This window comes from Oncorhynchus clarkii, chromosome 16 (genome assembly GCF_045791955.1).
Source record: "Oncorhynchus clarkii lewisi isolate Uvic-CL-2024 chromosome 16, UVic_Ocla_1.0, whole genome shotgun sequence".
Lineage (NCBI taxonomy): Eukaryota > Metazoa > Chordata > Actinopteri > Salmoniformes > Salmonidae > Oncorhynchus > Oncorhynchus clarkii.
This window is the reverse complement of record NC_092162.1, coordinates 59,331,035-59,348,584: the sequence shown is the minus strand read 5'-3', so window position 1 is coordinate 59,348,584 and position 17,550 is coordinate 59,331,035. Positions and strand designations below refer to the sequence as shown.

The 17,550-nt window shown below is 40.7% G+C and overlaps 1 protein-coding gene across 1 annotated transcript; it reads left to right on the top strand.

Moving 5' to 3' along the window:
* The first annotated feature begins 11,342 nt into the window (after positions 1 to 11,342).
* LOC139367732 (keratin, type II cytoskeletal 8-like) lies at positions 11,343 to 16,475 on the top strand. The gene is made up of 9 exons (XM_071106043.1): positions 11,343 to 11,649; positions 13,607 to 13,815; positions 14,008 to 14,068; positions 14,408 to 14,503; positions 14,633 to 14,797; positions 14,908 to 15,033; positions 15,567 to 15,787; positions 15,933 to 15,976; positions 16,214 to 16,475. Exons 1-9 carry the CDS (start codon positions 11,386 to 11,388, stop codon positions 16,309 to 16,311), a joined length of 1,284 nt encoding a protein of 427 aa, XP_070962144.1. The 5' UTR covers positions 11,343 to 11,385; the 3' UTR covers positions 16,312 to 16,475.
* The last annotated feature ends 1,075 nt before the right edge of the window (positions 16,476 to 17,550 follow it).

Sequence of the window (17,550 nt, the reverse complement as noted above, 5' to 3'; positions counted from 1 at the left end):
TCACATGATTTTTGTAAAGATCATGTAGTCGCAAGTTGGACAATGTTTCTAAGCATAATGCAACACACTTTGAAATGCGTCACCGACTTGACAAAAGTGCTCCCCTCGAACGAGCCTTCTGGTTAGGGTAACTTATTCCACCCATGCGACAGAATTTTATCAAAGACAGGCAGAAACTGCTTCCCCAATAGATATTCCGATCATGCTTGTAGTCGATGTCATGGCGACGTTGCCTAGCTAAACTCATGCGCAGAAACACGCCATCGGGTCTAACGGTCGTCACGCCAAACTGCGCATGTGCAGGCCAATAAATATAAAAGTCACTCCTTCGATATAAAGTTGTTTTTGAGTTTGTCACGAGGTTGGTGTAATAACGTGTAAAACGAGATAAGGTCACAAGTGTTTCCATAAAAATATGTCTGGGTTTATACATCTATTGTACAGAAAGTGAATATCTTAATCAATGGATAGTGACAGAATTAGATTACTTCACAAGCAAAGTCTAGTTTTTGTTTCCTCGGCAATAGGAGGTTGTAGCTCAGCCTTTGAATCTCAAAGAAACTAAACAATGATATTCCCATATGCATCGGTGTCACTTCTTTCCCAGGTTTTTTACAGCTGTTTTTTAGCATAAAGCATCGAGGACCAAATCACTGTTATAGATCACTTTATATTTCAGATCAGTTTTATTTTCTTAAAAACCTTAAGCTAACAAGGAGTAGGCCTGTGCTGTTTGCCATTTTCTTTAATAATGCGAGGCCTATGGCATACCTTCTCATACCCCTTAATTGAAGTCTTGGTTTTAACTTGACAGGCCTTCACTGACACTGAGGTAGGCTGTTTAATTAAAGAGTGCATGGTGGGTGGAGAAATTGACTGACAAATCTATTGATATAGCAGCCTTTAGCCTCTTATTTCTTTAATAGGAAGAAATAGGCTCCAACATAAAGTCTAATTAAAATTAAAACGGTTTAAATTAATAATGCCTACTTGAATTTGCCTTTCATCACCATGAGCTGTCGATTTCTGATTGAGTGTGCTGCAGCTGCTGCTTCAAGTTTCAGCACCACAATGAAAGTTACTTGAATCTGGCTTATTGTGAGGTCAATAACTCTGCTAAATACATCATAGGCAAGAAACATATTATTTTTAATAAAAATCAATTATAGTAGTAGCAAGCTATCAAAGTTGACCCTCCTCATCTTCGCACTCTCCTTCTCAAACTGAACAGAACATAGGCTATAGGCTAGTACACACGCAATATTTTTGGGGACTAAGTCTAATAAAAAAAAGCCTTTTACCCTCCTCCCGAACTGTTGCCTTATGCCTACACAGCACAGCCATTGGTTAGACAGCATACAAAAACGTGTTTGATCAGCAAGAGAAGAGCAGGCCGGACTCAGGGTTGGAATATCCATTGCATTGTGTTACCCAGCTCAGTCGTATTTACACCATCTCAGCAGCGGTCTATAACTTTGCTCTGTGATTCTCCGAACATGCATTTCATAGACTATAGGCTATGGATAATTTGATTGAGACCACACTAAATACTCTATATGTGCAGTTGATATTGCGCGCCCAGCCTGAATCAGAGATGCACATCGATATATAGCTTAATAAACAACTAATTAAAAAACACTGAGAAATACTGAAATGTCATCAATTACAAATTACATGACCCTCCCCTGGACTAGATTTTAAAATGCTAAATCCTCCGCATGGCTGAAATTTAAAAAGTATCACCCTCCATTCTCCTCCAGGTATCCGTTCTGCAAATTTCAATCCATCCCTAAGGAAGAATTTTTCTCTTCTCTCACTGCCCGTGATCTAGTGATGGGTCATTATTTTAGGGGATTTCTACACTGGAAATTTTAGAAGCTTACTCTGTATCCGGAAAATTGTCACCTAATGAGCAAGTACCCCAGACACCAGTCATGGGGTCAATACCAAGTGCGTTATACTGCTTGGCATATTGTTGGCATATTGTTTACCCAGTAACTTAAGTGAACTGATGTACATATAGTCTAATCCTTTTCATATTGTTTATCCAGTAATTTATGTGAACTGTATAGTCTAACACTTTTCTGTACACAGTTTTTTACATGATTACTGACAAAAGTAACATAAAAGTTGAGAATGAAATAAATACACTACAGTCTGAAGCGATGCTGACATGGAATCAGTTACCATACAGTAAGACACTTTGTGGACTCAATTTAATCACATCTGTTACAATTCCAAGGATGGTCACCGACTTGACAAAGGTGATTCCCTCAAACGGTGACCTCTCAAACCCCAAACCCTGGCCTGGTCTGCCCAGTGGGTTTGCCGAGTCTGGTTCACAAGCATTCCTGGAAATCTCGCGGCAGGGTAGCCTAGTGGTTAGAGTGTTAGGCTAGTAACTGAAAGGTTGCAAGTTCAAATCCCTGAGCTGACAAGGTACAAATCTCTTGTTCTGCCTCTGAACAAGGCAGTTAACCCACTGTTCCTAGGCCATAATTGAAAATAAGAATTTGTTCTTAACTGACTTGCCTAGTTAAATAAAGGTTTAATTTTTTTTTAAGCGTCTGGGTTTAGAAACTCTGTGGTTTTATAGACTGGCTAAATTGACCACTTGATCGCTTTTCTCACTTCCTCATACACTGAATGCTTGAATATAAAAATGCAGGTAGGCCTAGTCATAGATAAAACCTTATTAGCCTACATGACAGACTTCATTTCTGAATTGTGTCTTTTCATGTATAGTCAGCTGCAAGCTTATTTCTTCATTTGTCTATATTTAAATTTTTCATTTTTTTGTAATTTGATACATTGCACAATACACATCTTGAAAATAAAAACGTTATAAAACATTGTGAAACATATTTTGGCCCATTCCTCCATGCAGATCTCCTCTAGCGCAGTGATGTTTTGGGGCTGTTGCTGGGCAACACAGACTTTCAACTCCCTCCAAAGATTTTCTATGGGGTTGAGATCTGGAGACTGGCTAGGCCACTCCAGGACCTTGAAATGCTTCTTACAAAGCCACTCCTTCGTTGCCCGGGCGGTGTGTTTGGGATCATTGTCATGCTGAAAGACCCAGCCACGTTTCATCTTCAATGCCCTTGCTGATGGAAGGAGGTTTTCACTCAAAATCTCACGATACATGGCCCCATTCATTCTTTCCTTTACACGGATCAGTCGTCCTGGTCCCTTTGCAGAAAAACAGCCCCAAAGCATGATGTTTCCACCCCCATGCTTCACAGTAGGTATGGTGTTCTTTGGATGCAACTCAGCATTCTTTGTCCTCCAAACACGACGAGTTGAGTTTTTACCAAAAAGTTATATTTTGGTTTCATCTGACCATATGACATTCTCCCAATCTTCTTCTGGATCATCCAAATGCTCTCTAGCAAACTTCAGACGGGCCTGGACATGTACTGGCTTAAGCAGGGGGACACGTCTGGCACTGCATATTTTGAGTCCCTGGCGGCGTAGTGTGTTACTGATGGTAGGCTTTGTTACTTTGGTCCCAGCTCTCTGCAGGTCCCCCCGTGTGGTTCTGGGATTTTTGCTCACCGTTCTTGTGATCATTTTGACCCCACGGGGTGAGATCTTGCGTGGAGCCCCAGATCGAGGGAGATTATCAGTGGTCTTGTATGTCTTCCATTTCCTAATAATTGCTCCCATAGTTGATTTCTTCAAACCAAGCTGCTTACCTATTGCAGATTAATTCTTCCCAGCCTGGTGCAGGTCTACAATTTTGTTTCTGGTGTCCTTTGACAGCTCTTTGGTCTTGGCCATAGTGGAGTTTGGAGTGTGACTGTTTGAGGTTGTGGACAGGTGTCTTTTATACTGATAACAAGTTCAAACAGGTGCCATTAATACAGGTAACGAGTGGAGGACAGAGGAGCCTCTTTTTCTGGTCTGTGAGAGCCAGAAATATTGCTTGTTTGTAGGTGACCAAATACTTATTTTCCACCATAATTTGCAAATAAATTCATAAAAAATCCTACAATGTGATTTTCTGGATTTTTTTTCTCATTTTGTCTGTCATAGTTGAAGTGTACCTATGATGAAAATTACAGGCCTCTCTCATCTTTTTAAGTGGGAGAATTTGCACAATTGGTGGCTGACTAAATACTTTTTTGCCCCACTGTAGAATTGACAGAAGACCCCATGGATGGTAGATATTTCTGTGTGCTGACCGACCAGCAGGAGTAGGCAGTGGAAATGGTGAGAGTGAGGAAGGACATATGGCTGTTCGAAATAAAGCACGTCATTGAGGAGTACGATGACACCTTTGCCAATGTGGCATTCATCAGCCTTCCAACAATCGCCCACCTTTTGAAGAGGCACCAGGTATCTATGAAACACAGTCTTTTGAGAGAAACAACAACCGAGTAAAACAACTGAGGGCCGAGTATGTTCAGGTACATCACTATTTACTGTATTACTGTTACTATTTGATGCACATGCTACTTCACAATATCATATTGGAACTATACTGTAAAAAATAACTAACCAAAATATATCTTTAGAGGGTGATGGTGCCTGATGCTGCTGTGAACCATCGCAAATATATCTTTGTTGATGAAGCGGGCTTTAACCTGGCCAAAACTCCGCGCCGTGGGCGGAACCTCGTCGGCCAACGGGCGACCGTCCAACTTTGGGGAAACATCTCCATGTGCGCAGCTATTTCTGAAGATGGTGTGGTAGGACATAGGCATTATTTGGATCCTACAAAGCTTTACACAATGTGTTTCTCAATTAAATTGAGCAGGCCTATCAAGGTGAAGGGGTCACCTATGTCGTTGTGTGGGACAATGTCAGGTTCCACCATGCAGAGGTGTTTCAGGCATGGTTTTGGGCCCATCCCCGATTCATGACCCTATACCTGCCCCCATACACTCCTCTTCTGGAGTTGGAAGGTGTACAATCGCCATCCCCAAGAGCGTGCCGCCCTCCTTCTGGCCATGGATGAGGCATATGACGACATCAATGCAGACTAATGTCAAGCTTAGATTCGCAAAAAAACGAAAGGTTTTTCCCACGGTGCATGAACAATGAGGACATTCACTGTGATGTGGATGAGAATATTTTGCCAAATGCTCAAGACAGGCTTGATGCAAATGAATGCGTGATAAACGTTATGTTTTATTTTCATTTATTTAATTTCTTACATTTGATTAGACAGTACATCTATGTTGCAATTGTATATGAAAAATAAAATGTTCTTTTGCATGAATGGTTGTAGATGATGTCTTCATTGAGCACACTTTCGATTACACATTGGATAGATATTATGGAAATTATAGATTCTGTCAAATTTGTTGGTATCTAAATGTATATTGCCTCATGTGAAGACTACAATTTACCATTTAGGCATTTAGCAGGCGCTCATGTCCAGATCGACTTACAATAAGTAGTGAGTGCATACATTTTCGCTCTGGATGAAAGTAGTAAAAAGTGAAGTGTTTTGTCCCATATTCATAGCAAGCAATGATTTCTTCAAGCTTGTGACGACACATTTGTTGGATGCATTTGCTCTTTGTTTAGGTTGTGTTTCAGATTGTTTTGTGCCAAATATAAATGAATGGTAAATCATGTATTGTGTCATTTTGGAGTCACTTTTATTGTAAATAAGAATATAATATGTTTCTAAAGTTCTACATTAATGTGGAAGCTACCATGATTACGGACAATCCTGAATGAATAGTGAATAATGATGAGTGAGAAATATCATACCCCCCCCAAAAATGCTAACAGCCCGTTTTTGTAACGGTGAGAGGTTAGCATGTCTTGGGGGTATGATATTTGTAAGTCTGTAACTTTCTTACTCATCAATATTCACAATTCATCCAGGATTATCCGTAATCATGGTGGCATCCACATTAATGTAGAAGTGTTTAGAAACATATTATATTCTTATCTACAATAGGTTAGCATGTATTGGGTGATTCCAAAATGACACAATATATTTTTTATTTTATTTTATTTATTTAACCTTTATTTAACTAGGCAAGACAGTTAAGAACAAATTCATATTTGCAATGACTGCCTACCAAAAGACAAAAGACCTTCTTCGGGGACAGGGGTTGGGATTAAAAAATTAAAACAAAATAAAAATATAGGACAAAACACACATCACAACAAGAGAGACACCACAACACTACATGAAGAGAGACATAAGACAACAACATACAGTTGAAGTTGGAAGTTTACATACACTTAGGTTGTCATTAAAACTTGTTTTTCAACCACTCCACAAATTTATTGCAAACTATTGTTTTGGCAAGTTTGTTAGGACATCTACTTTGTGCATGACACAAGTCATTTTTCCAACAATTGTTTACAGACAGATTATTTCATTTAAAATTCACTGTATCACAATTCCAGTGGGTCAGAAGTTTACAATTCACAAAGTTGACTGTGCTTTTAAACAGCTTGGAAAATTCCAGAAAATTATGTCATGGTTTTAGAAACTTCTGATAGGCTAATTGACCTCATTTGAGTCAATTGGGGGTGTACCTGTGGATGTACGTATTTCAAGGCGTACCTTCAAACTCAGTGCCTCTTTGCTTGACATCATGGGAAAATCAAATTAAATCAGCCAAGACTTCAGAAAAAAAATGTAGACCTCCAGAAGTCTGGTTCATCCTTGGGAGCAATTTCCAAATGCCTGAAGGTACCACGTTCATCTGTACAAACAATAGTTCGCAAGTATAAACACCATAGGACCACACAGCCATCTCAGGAAGGAGACGCGTTCTGTCTCCTGATGACTAACGTACTTTGGTGCGAAAAGTGCATGTCAATCCCAGAACAACAGCCAAGGACCTTGTGACGATGCTGGAGGACACAGGTACAAAAGTATCTATATCCACAGTAAAACGAGTCCTATATTGACATAACCTGAAAGGCCGCTCAGCAAGGAAGAAGCCACTGCTCCAACATCACCACAAAAAAGCCAGACTACAGTTTGCAACTGCACATGGGGACAAAGATCATACTTTTTGGAGAAATGTCCTCTGGTCTGATGAAACACATATAGAACTGTTTGGCCGTTGTACTGTTTGGCCAACTGTTTGGCCAACTGTTTGGCCAACTGTAATGACCATTGTTATGTTTGGAGGAAAAAGGGGGATGATTGCAAGCCAAAGAACACCATCCCAACCGTGAAGCACGGGGGTGGCAGCATGGTGCACTTCACAAAATAGATGGCGTCATGAGGTAGGAAAATTATGTGGATATATTGAAGCAACATCTCAAGACATCAGTCAGGAAGCTAAAGCTTGGTCGCAAATGGGTCTTCCAAATGGACAATGACCCCAAGCATACTTCCAAAGTTGTGGCAAAATGACTTAAGGACAACAAAGTCAAGGTATTGGAGTGGCCATCACAAAGCACTGACCTCAATCCCATAGAAAATTTGTGGGCAGAACTGAAAATCTTGTGCAAGCAAGGAGGCCTACATACCTGACTCAGTTACACCAGCTCTGTCAGGAGGAATGGGCCAACATTCACCCAACTTATTGTGGGAAGCTTGTGGAAGGCTACGCAAAACTTTTGACCCAAGTTAAACAATTTAAAGGCAATGCTACCAAATACTAATTGAGTGTATGTACACTTCTGAATCACAGGGAATGTGATGAAAGAAATAAAAGCTGAAATACATAATTCTCTCTACTATTATTCTGACATTTCACATTCTTAAAATAAAGTGGTGATCCTAACTGCCCTAAAACAGGGAATTTTTACGAGGATTACATGTCAGGAATTGTGAAAAACTGAGTTTAAATGTATTTGGCTAAGGTGTATGTAAACTTCCAACTTCAACTGTACATTTAAAGAAACCTATGTGGCCATGGTCAAAAGTAGTAGTCTACATAGGGAATTGGAGGGGATTTGAGCTGTGCCCCCAGACTTACCTCAGTCTTCCATTTGTCCCACACAGCCAGGAAGACCTCAAAGAGCTCATCCAGCTCTCTCTCTGAGTCATTAGGCTTGTTGTGGACGGGGATCATAGCCAGGTCCTTCAGCACTATAAATGCAGTATGGTTTATGGTTTATCAAATAATTCAGCCAGATTCTGGGCACTTCTATTCAAATTATTTTATACATGCCTAAAGAACATGATAGTACCTTGGTGTGCATAGACTTCTTTTCGACATCATTCAGTGTAACAGTGATAAAACACGGAATCGAAACAACAAACTACCTGAGGTGAACATGCAGGCCAATCATGATAAAATGATGAATCCCCATTGATAAATCAACCTGAGTTTATTGTTTTACTGTAAATATAATGTTGTGAATGTCTCAACAACAGGTTAAAAGTGTGACCAACCTGTACTGCGTGGCCTAAAGTGCAGAAAATATGTCTCTCTGGAGAAAGCATCCATATCATCGACTTGGTTGTCTTCAAACTAGTAGCAGTCAGCCAGATCATCCCTTACAATATGTGAAAAAGTGATGTTACATTTTCAGTCATAATGTTGCCGTGAATCCTATGACATTACGACAAAACTAGTATTGGTTATAAAAAAATGTATAATCATTACCTGTAAAGTAACAGGAACTGTTCCTTATGTCTAGTCATTCCCAAGCGGATGCTGAGTTTCAGGGCGTAGTGATCTGTTGTGTTGACTCTGTGGTACAGTATACATGGAGGCTGAGGGGATTAAAACAACTCAAAGTTATTGAGTTACAGAGAAAGTGAGGTGTTCTTAAAATGTTATGTGCCATCATATATTCAACTCAATAGGAAAGGTGAGGTTGAATATAAACCTGATTAACAGCAATGTCACCAGTTTAACTCTCTCGGGAAGCAGATAGCGGATGCCCCCCTCACATCCACCACCTCCAGAACCACTATAATGTCATAACGAGACACAATCTACAAAACAGAGACTTATAGACCCAGCTGGTGTGAACCCTGTAGGTATTTAGTGGGTGTGGGATCTCCCTTTATGGTTTGGTGACTTACAGCCTTTCAAGCAGCTCTCATGTGTAATTATTTTGTTTTCTTCTGTAGTCCTGAGGACCTTAGCTGTCAGCCAAGATAAAACACATTATGGTATTGTAACGATTGTAACTAAACATGTGTTATAAGAAAGCCACTCCTTGAGCTGTGGCTTATTCCACCACTGCGGTTGAGCCTTATAATACTAATTCCAAATGACGACTAAAGTTTTCTTATAGTAAGAATACTGCCAACAGATTCATTGAAATGGTTCTAGAAATATTTTTTGTTGTCAAAATATTAAATATTAAATAACACTAAATATTGTGTTTGATATTTTCTCCATTTACAGAACCCTGTCAGGTATGAATGCATAAACAAATGTTTAACTTCACAGGTGTTGGGCATCTGGATCAGTAACGTTATCCAGTCCAAATCTCCTGATGTTAAAGGATGCAACCTTCATAACCCCTCAGACAGAGAGAGAACCTAAGTGTTAAACATTTACAAGGCATATATTTACAACACGTTAGTGAGTTAACTGTAACTGATGAAATAGTTAAAATATATATATATATATATTTAAAATATTGTAATATTAAAAAAATATTAAAAATGCCCTGTGTGAGAGGTATTTGTCATTTTTATTTGGGCAAAATCACGCAATCCTAATATCTCTCTCTCTCTCTCTCTCTCACACACACACACACACACACACACACACACACACACACACACACACACACACACACACACACACATGCAGATCCCCCTATACACACACATATAAATAACATTGCAAACATCCCCATCGACTCACCTATATGAGATGTGTAGATAATAGAGATAGGATAATCAGTCTCATACTGCTACAGTTCAAGTATCAAATGAGAGCAGTGCTCAAAACCAAACCACACGGTTGGTTGTAGACAATCCAGTTATATCTCTGTTACTCTATCTGTGGAACTGTGATGATTGATTAATCTGCCTTCACACCTGGGCAAACCTGACAACCACCTGACAGCCACCTAACAGTGCACTGTAGTCACCCACAGATGGGGAGGGCCAACCGATAATCATCATTGTAGTCACAGCTGAATGACAGTGAATAGAAGTGTCTGCCTGCAGGCTGACAGACCAGTTTGTTGTTTATATCCTACCTCAGAGCTGCCTATTTGTCTACTAGAGAGAGCACCGTATGTGTCACAAGCAGCCAATGTTGATTCAAAATGTGTAGTTTTGTAGGTCTTATGTACACTCTTAGAAAAAAGGGTTCCAAAATGGTTCTTCGGCTGTCCCCATAGGAGAACCCTTTTTGGTTTCAGGTGAACCATTCTGGGTTCCATGTAGATCCTTCTGTGGAAATGGTTCTATATTGAACCCAAAAGGTTTCTACCTGGAACCAAAAAGGGACAGCCCAAGTACCCTTCAAGGTTCTCGATTGCATTTGATTGACCAGTTTTACCTGAATCTTTTGTGCTGTGGTCCAAGTTTTGATATGCAAAGACTTGTTTTGGCTATAAATATTTACATGTCACGTTTCTAATCTTTTGGAGAAAGATAACGTTGCTTGTGAACACAAATTTAAGGTCAGTTATACTTTTTACCAATTTTGGGATATGGTTTGGATTTGAAGTTCTACTCACAACAAAGCTGTCTGGCAATGTACCATTCCTATTGTTACTTCTTCATTTGTATGCTGACCTCTAGGGTCACAATTTTATACCAACACCATTTACAATCCTTCAATTACGGTCATATAGGGCTGTTTAAGACCTGCAACACCAGGGGATGAACTTTCTGGTCAATCAATGACTTTAATTTATAAATAAAGGAATAAAGAACCCAAAGAGGTGAGATGCTGGCTAACTGTCACATACTCTCATAACTGGAACACAACTCCCATAACTGGACAAGCTGACTTGGAGAACATGAAAGACACACATCGTTACCTCTTTTAGATGGCACCAGTAGTTAAAGAGAGAAAATATTAAGTTAAATATAAAGGCCAGTGTAAAGTCTTGTTATTAAAAAACAGTCCTAAAGGCTGGCTGATACAGCACATCACATTCCCTCTAAGGTGTTTTTTGACCTTTGAGTGTTCATGTGGTAGAGGTAAAACCACAAGTCTTGGTTCCCTAAAGCAAGTCAGGTATCCAGGTACACCATGTCTGTAACAGAGGGTGAAGGGGCTTAAAATAGGTATGTACAGTATGCATCTGACTGGTTCTTCCACATTGAGAAGTGGCATACCTTGACCAACTCTTTCACGCCCACACACATACATACATACACCCACACACAGACACAGACACAGGCTACACTGGCCCTACCCTGGCCCTTCTATATAAAGGGATGAATTTGTTAACGGTAACACACCTCAGCAACTCCAGCCTCAGTCTGCAATCACCCCAGCTGTAATACATTCACACAACGGAACCATGAGCATAAGGACAAAGAATCGCACTGGGACAAGCCCTAATTACATGAGGGACTTCAGCAGCATGTCCTTGGGCTCCAGAAATGGCCCCAGGACAAGCAGCAGCGGCCTCTACATGGAAGGCTCCATCACGGCCGTGACCATCAACCAGAGCCTGCTGGCACCCATCAACCTGGATATCGACCCCAAAATCCAGGCTGTCCGCACCCATGAGATGAACCAGATCAAGGGTCTCAACAACCGCTTTGCCACTTTTATTGATAAGGTACAGTATAAATAGTGTTTTTTGCCGCTTGCTGTTTTTTCTCGTTTGTTTGTGTGAATGTTCAACTCAAGTGAAAAATGCTGGAAAAAATATTAAAAGTCAGAGTTATTGTGGTAAATCCAGAAAATGCATGAAAAGCATTAAAAATGAGGTGTGAGGTGGATTGCATCACATCTTCTTAATAACGGCATTCTTAATAATAATAATAATAAGAGGAATATGGTTGTGATGATAGTAATGACACTCCAATCTACAGTCGTGGCCAAAAGTTTTGAGAATGACACAATGTCACGCCCTGACCTTAGTTATCTTTGTTTTCTTTATTATTTTGGTTAGGTCAGGGTGTGACGAGGGTGGTATGTGTGTTTTTTACTTGTCTAGGGTTTTTGTATATCTATGGGGTTTTGGTATGTCTAGGTAAATGTAGGTCTATGGTGGCCTGAATTGATTCCCAATCAGAGGCAGTTGTTTATCGTTGTCTCTGATTGGGGATTCTATTTAGGTTGCCATTTCCCATTTTGGTTTTGTGGGTTATTGTCTATGTGTAGTTGTCTGTCAGCACTTGTGGTATATAGCGTCGTTTGTTTAGTGGTTTTCCTTCATTAAAAGAACAATGTATGCTTATCACGCTGCCCCTTGGTCTCATCAATATGATGAACAAAACACACAAATATTAATTTTCACAAAGTCTGCTGCCTCAGTTTGTATGATGGCAATTTGCATATACTCCAGAATGTTATGAAGAGTGATCAGATGAATTGCAATTAATTGCAAAGTCCCTCTTTGCCATGCAAATGAACTGAATTCCCCAAAAACATTTCCACTGCATTTCAGCCCTGCCACAAAAGGAACAGCTGACATCATGTCAGTGATTCTCTCGTTAACACAGGTGTGAGTGTTGACGAGAACAGGCTGGAGATCACTCTGCCATGCGGATTGGGTTCGAATAACAGACTGGAAGCTTCAAAAGGAAGGTGGTGCTTGTAATCATTGTTCTTCCTCTGTCAAACATGGTTACCTGCAAGGAAACACATGCTGTCATCATTGCTTGGCACAAAAAGGGCTTCACAGGCAGGGATATTGCTGCCAGTAAGATTGCACCTAAATCAACCATTTATTGGATCATCAAGAACTTCAAGGAGAGTGGTTCAATTGTTGTGAAGAAGGCTTCAGGGTGCCCAAGAAAGTCCAGCAAGCGCCAGGACCGTCTCCTGAAGTTGATTCAGCTGCTGGATCGGGGCACCACCAGTACAGAGCTTGCACAGGAATGGCAACAGGCAGGTGTGAGTGCATCTGCACGCAAAGTGAGGGGAAGACTTTTGGAGGATGGCCTGGTGTCAAGAAGGGCAGCAAAGAAGCCACTTCTCTCCAGGAAAAACATCAGGGACAGACTGATATTCTGCAAAAGGTACAGGGATTGGACTGCTGATTCTGACAAACTGCAAGCATTGATTATGGGCTGCCATCAGTCAGGATGTGGCACAGAAGTAAATTGACAGCATGCCAGGGCGGATTGCAAAAAAGTCAACCATTTTTTTGAAAAAGAAGGGTCAGCACTGCAAATATTGACTCTTTGCATGAACTTCATATAATTGTCAATAAAAGCCTTTAATACTTATGAAATGCTTGTAATTATACTTCAGTATTCCATAGTAACATCTGTCAAAAACATCTAAAGACACTGAAGCAGCAAACTTTGTGGAAATTAATATTTGTGTCGTTCTCAACTTTTGGCCACGACTGTACATAATTAGAGAACCAATCTTGTATAGTCAATAACAGAATTAAGACATTGTTTCCTCCTCTTGGAGTGTTTAACCCTAGAAGCACCTCTCCCTCTGGGCACTGTTTCAATGTTTGTGTGTGTGTGTACGTGCCTGCGTGTGTGCCAAACATGACGTGTGGACTGAGGAGTCCAAACATCTATAATAACAAATAAATTATTTGTGTGTCACAGGTGCGACACCTGGAGCAGCAGAACAAGATGCTGGAGACCAAGTGGAAGCTGATGCAGGACCAGACAACTGGCTCCTCCAACATAGAACCCATGTTCCAGACCTACATCAAAAACCTGCAGAGACAGCTGGACCAGATCAACAATGACAAGGACCTGTTGGATATGGAGAACAGGAACATGCACCATAATGTGGAAGACTTAAAATCAAAGTAAAGACACAGTGACGTTAGTCTGGTTGGAGATCTGTTTGTGCATTAGCCAATTCCTCTGTCATGTTTGTCATGCAAGACATGCATGCTGGACTGTGACAAACGCCTGCATAATGCAGCTCTTCGGGGCCAGAGTTGTTCTCCCCTGTTATAGAGACCCTAACCCTATTCTATTGCTTTGGCTTGTTCCAGGTATGAAGATGAGATCAGAAAGAGGAACACAGCAGATCATGACTTTGTCCTGCTGAAAAAGGTATGCAACTGAATGATAACATTCAGTGAAGAATAGTCTCAGAAATGTATTGTATAGATAAAGTATAGCCAGAGTCCCATTCTGATCTAATTTGACTAATCTGCCGTGGGTGGAAGATTAATAATAGTTAGGGAAAATAGGCAAATCATCAAAGGTGTATTACAAATGTGCTTTTTATGTTCAATAAAGCTTGAGTATTTTCCATGTAAACAAGAGTCAGTAATGCAAACATCTACATATGAACAGGAAAAAAGGGGCTATGACGTGTTATGTGAGGCCGCATCGGGTAGGCATGTTTCTCAGTGTCACAGCTGTTGACTGTCTTCTGATGTCCTGTAGGATGTGGACGCTGGTTACCTGTCCAAGGTGGCTCTGGAGGACAGGTTGGCTGGGCTGGAAGAGGAGGTCAACTTCTTGAAGGTCTTGTACGATCAGGTAAGGCAGTGCTAAATCACACATATATATTTTTGATGCCCCTATAGTCAAAGATGCCAATACTATAGAGACACGGTATTTAACACTATAGAGATGAATAGAGAAATTACATTGTTTCTTTCATGACAGGAGCTGGGTGAGCTGCAGTCTGACGTGAAGGACACCTCTGTGGTGGTTCAGATGGACAACTCCCGGGGCCTGGACATGAACCAGATCATAGCTGACGTCAAGGCCCAATACGAAGACATCGCTGCTCGCAGTCGCAAGCAGGCCGAGAGCTGGTACAAGACCAAGGTGAGGTCAGGGGTTAGAGAATGAGGAAATATTAAGGGTTCATGCCTAATGGAGCAGTACAGCAGGTCAAACAATAATTTGTAAAATAAACCTGTCTCTGCCCACATCAGGTTGAAAGTTTGGCCGGCCAGGCTGGCCAGGCTGCAGAGGAGCTACGCAACACCAAGGCTGAGATCGCCGAGCTGAACCGACTCATCAGCCGCCTGCAGAACGAGATTCTGGCTGTCAAGGGACAGGTGAGCATCGCACCTGACTGGAAGGTGTAATAAAGAATTCTATAATTGAAGACTGTGTTTTAATCATAGACTATAGTGTCAGACCTGATAGAACACCACCTTATAATTGAGGAGTACTGTATGTCAAGGCTTGGTGCCAGACTGATTTCTGCTTTGGCCAACTTCTCATTATCTACGATTTGGCACAGCACCAATGTGGCATTGTGACACTGACACTCTCAGAATGTGACACTCTCAGAATAAAATACCAAAATCTTTGTCTGGGAGGACAAAGACACATTTTAGAATGGAGCAATTAAGTCATATGCCGGATGGCAGCACATGTTCACTGGGTATAATTACACATACACAAATGGAGGACAAATGATGACAGTGTTTATGCATACCTGAACTACATAGGCCTACGTTATGCATACAATAATGTATTCTGGGCTATAATGAAAACCTAATAACTGTAAAAATGACCCATTTCTAACAGCGTGGAGAAAACCACGCTTATTTTTTCTGTTACATTTTCCCCCTTAACCCTATAGAAGGCCAACCTGGAGAGACCGATAACCGAGGCAGAGGAACATGGGGAGATTGCCGTAAAGGATGCCAGGGCTCTAATCAAGGACCTGGAGGTAGCTATGCAGAGAGCCAAGCAGGACATGGCCTGCCAGATCAGGGAGTACCAGGACCTGATGAACGTCAAGCTGGCCTTGGACATCGAGATTTCCACCTACAGGAAACTGCTGGAGGGCGAGGAGACCAAGTAAGGAGATGATGAAACTCTGAGGGACTCAAAGTTCCACTATGACCAGCTCCTCTGCATAGACGGCTTCCGAAATCCATGATGCAGAGAAAATTAAGTGTGTGTGTATGCTGTATGATGTTCTTATTCTCTCTTCCGTCCACAGATTTGGACAACAATCAATCACCAACATTTCTACCACAAAGCCTTGTAAGTTCTATCACCCTAATCTACTATACGCTCCTGACAGAACTATTATCTCTAAAGTTAACATTCTCCTCTCACATTCCTTTACCTTCAAACCTTGTTTTACGAAGGCTTATACTATTGATAGGATTTAGGGATCGAAAACAGGTGTGGTGATTGGCAGGAAGAGGGGTAAGGGAATCTTGATGGTGACATGAGCCTTTGTAATAACAACCCGCATCCTCCTCTTTTTCCCCCCAGACACCATGCCAGAGACCAGCTACCAGCAGCCCACCCGATCTTCTGCTGTCTTCATCAAAATGGTGGAAACCACCGACTCCTCCAGATCGTACCACTGAAAAACAAAATGTTACTGAGATGCAACATGACTCAGAGGTCATTTTCAGAAGGGGCTACAGTTTCCATAACAATCCGTAGCACTCATAATATATTGATGCAGTCATAGAGCATTATGAGACTAGAGCCCATTGGCTGTGATATTTATCATACTATGAATATTTATAAGACTTTATAAGATCACCCAAGAATTTGCATCAAGTAAAGTGTTACTGTTACTTTATACCATGGCATTGTTGAATACTTGTTTTTGATTGGCTTGAAGGGCATTCTAGAACGTGCACTGTTTTCCTGTAACGCATGGTGTATTTGCATGGTATAATTCAATGGCTATAGTTAATTCTTACATGTTCTATGTTTGAGCTGCTCTTGAAAGCAAAGTCGAATTGAAAACATCATTGCCATTGAATCCGATTTTCATAATGGGAAGATAGGACTGGTGATTTAGTTAACCAAACAGACTTGCAAGTTTAGCTATCATGGCAACTACTGTAGCCATCTAGTAAACTTGCTAGCTTCTTCAGTGGATGTTGAAAACATTCCTACCGGCAAATTAACACATTTCTATTGGCAATTATGTTAAATTATAGTCATGGTATAAAATGGATAATCAACGCTGGGTTCTTTTTGTTCTCTGGACACTAATGCAACTCTGTGTGAGGTCAGTTCCACTATGCTAGCACGTAGTGGAACACACCGTGTCGTTAATTATTTTCCATAGAACGCATAGAGCCCCTCGTTGATTATCCCTTACATATACTTCATCATACTACATCAGAGAAATGATGTCAACCAGACCTCACAGAACCACTTTATTTGTTATGCTCTACTATAAACTGAATTGAGCTTGTTTCCCAGTATAAGATTAGCCTAAAATAGTTTTCTTTACTTCTATTAAAACGGTTTAATGATGCAATATCATGTACCAAGATGTTCAGACACAAATAGACTCATAATGGGGATCACATGCAATCGTTTGACTCATTTTTCACTTCTGACAGATTATTGACTAGACAACACATCCACATTTTCTACATTCTCTTCATTCCAACCTCCACAAAGTACCAGATGTGTGATGGTTATCATGACAAGACCTTCCTATAAGGAAGATGGGATCCACCCAAATCATTTGTGTTCCTGGATCCTTTCACAGCATTATAAGGCTGCGTTGAGATGACCCAATGACCAGCTCAGTTAATCCCTATCATTGTGACACAGAGTTGTCATAATGCTTCAGAAAA

Bases quoted from the DNA above. Each gene is read 5' to 3' on its own strand.
- LOC139367732 (XM_071106043.1), top strand. From the start codon at position 11,386: ATGAGCATAAGGACAAAGAATCGCACTGGGACAAGCCCTAATTACATG. The intron at 14,504-14,632 runs GTAAGGCAGTGC...CTTTCATGACAG, and splicing joins TGAAGGTCTTGTACGATCAG to GAGCTGGGTGAGCTGCAGTC. The intron at 15,034-15,566 runs GTGAGCATCGCA...TTAACCCTATAG, and splicing joins TTCTGGCTGTCAAGGGACAG to AAGGCCAACCTGGAGAGACC.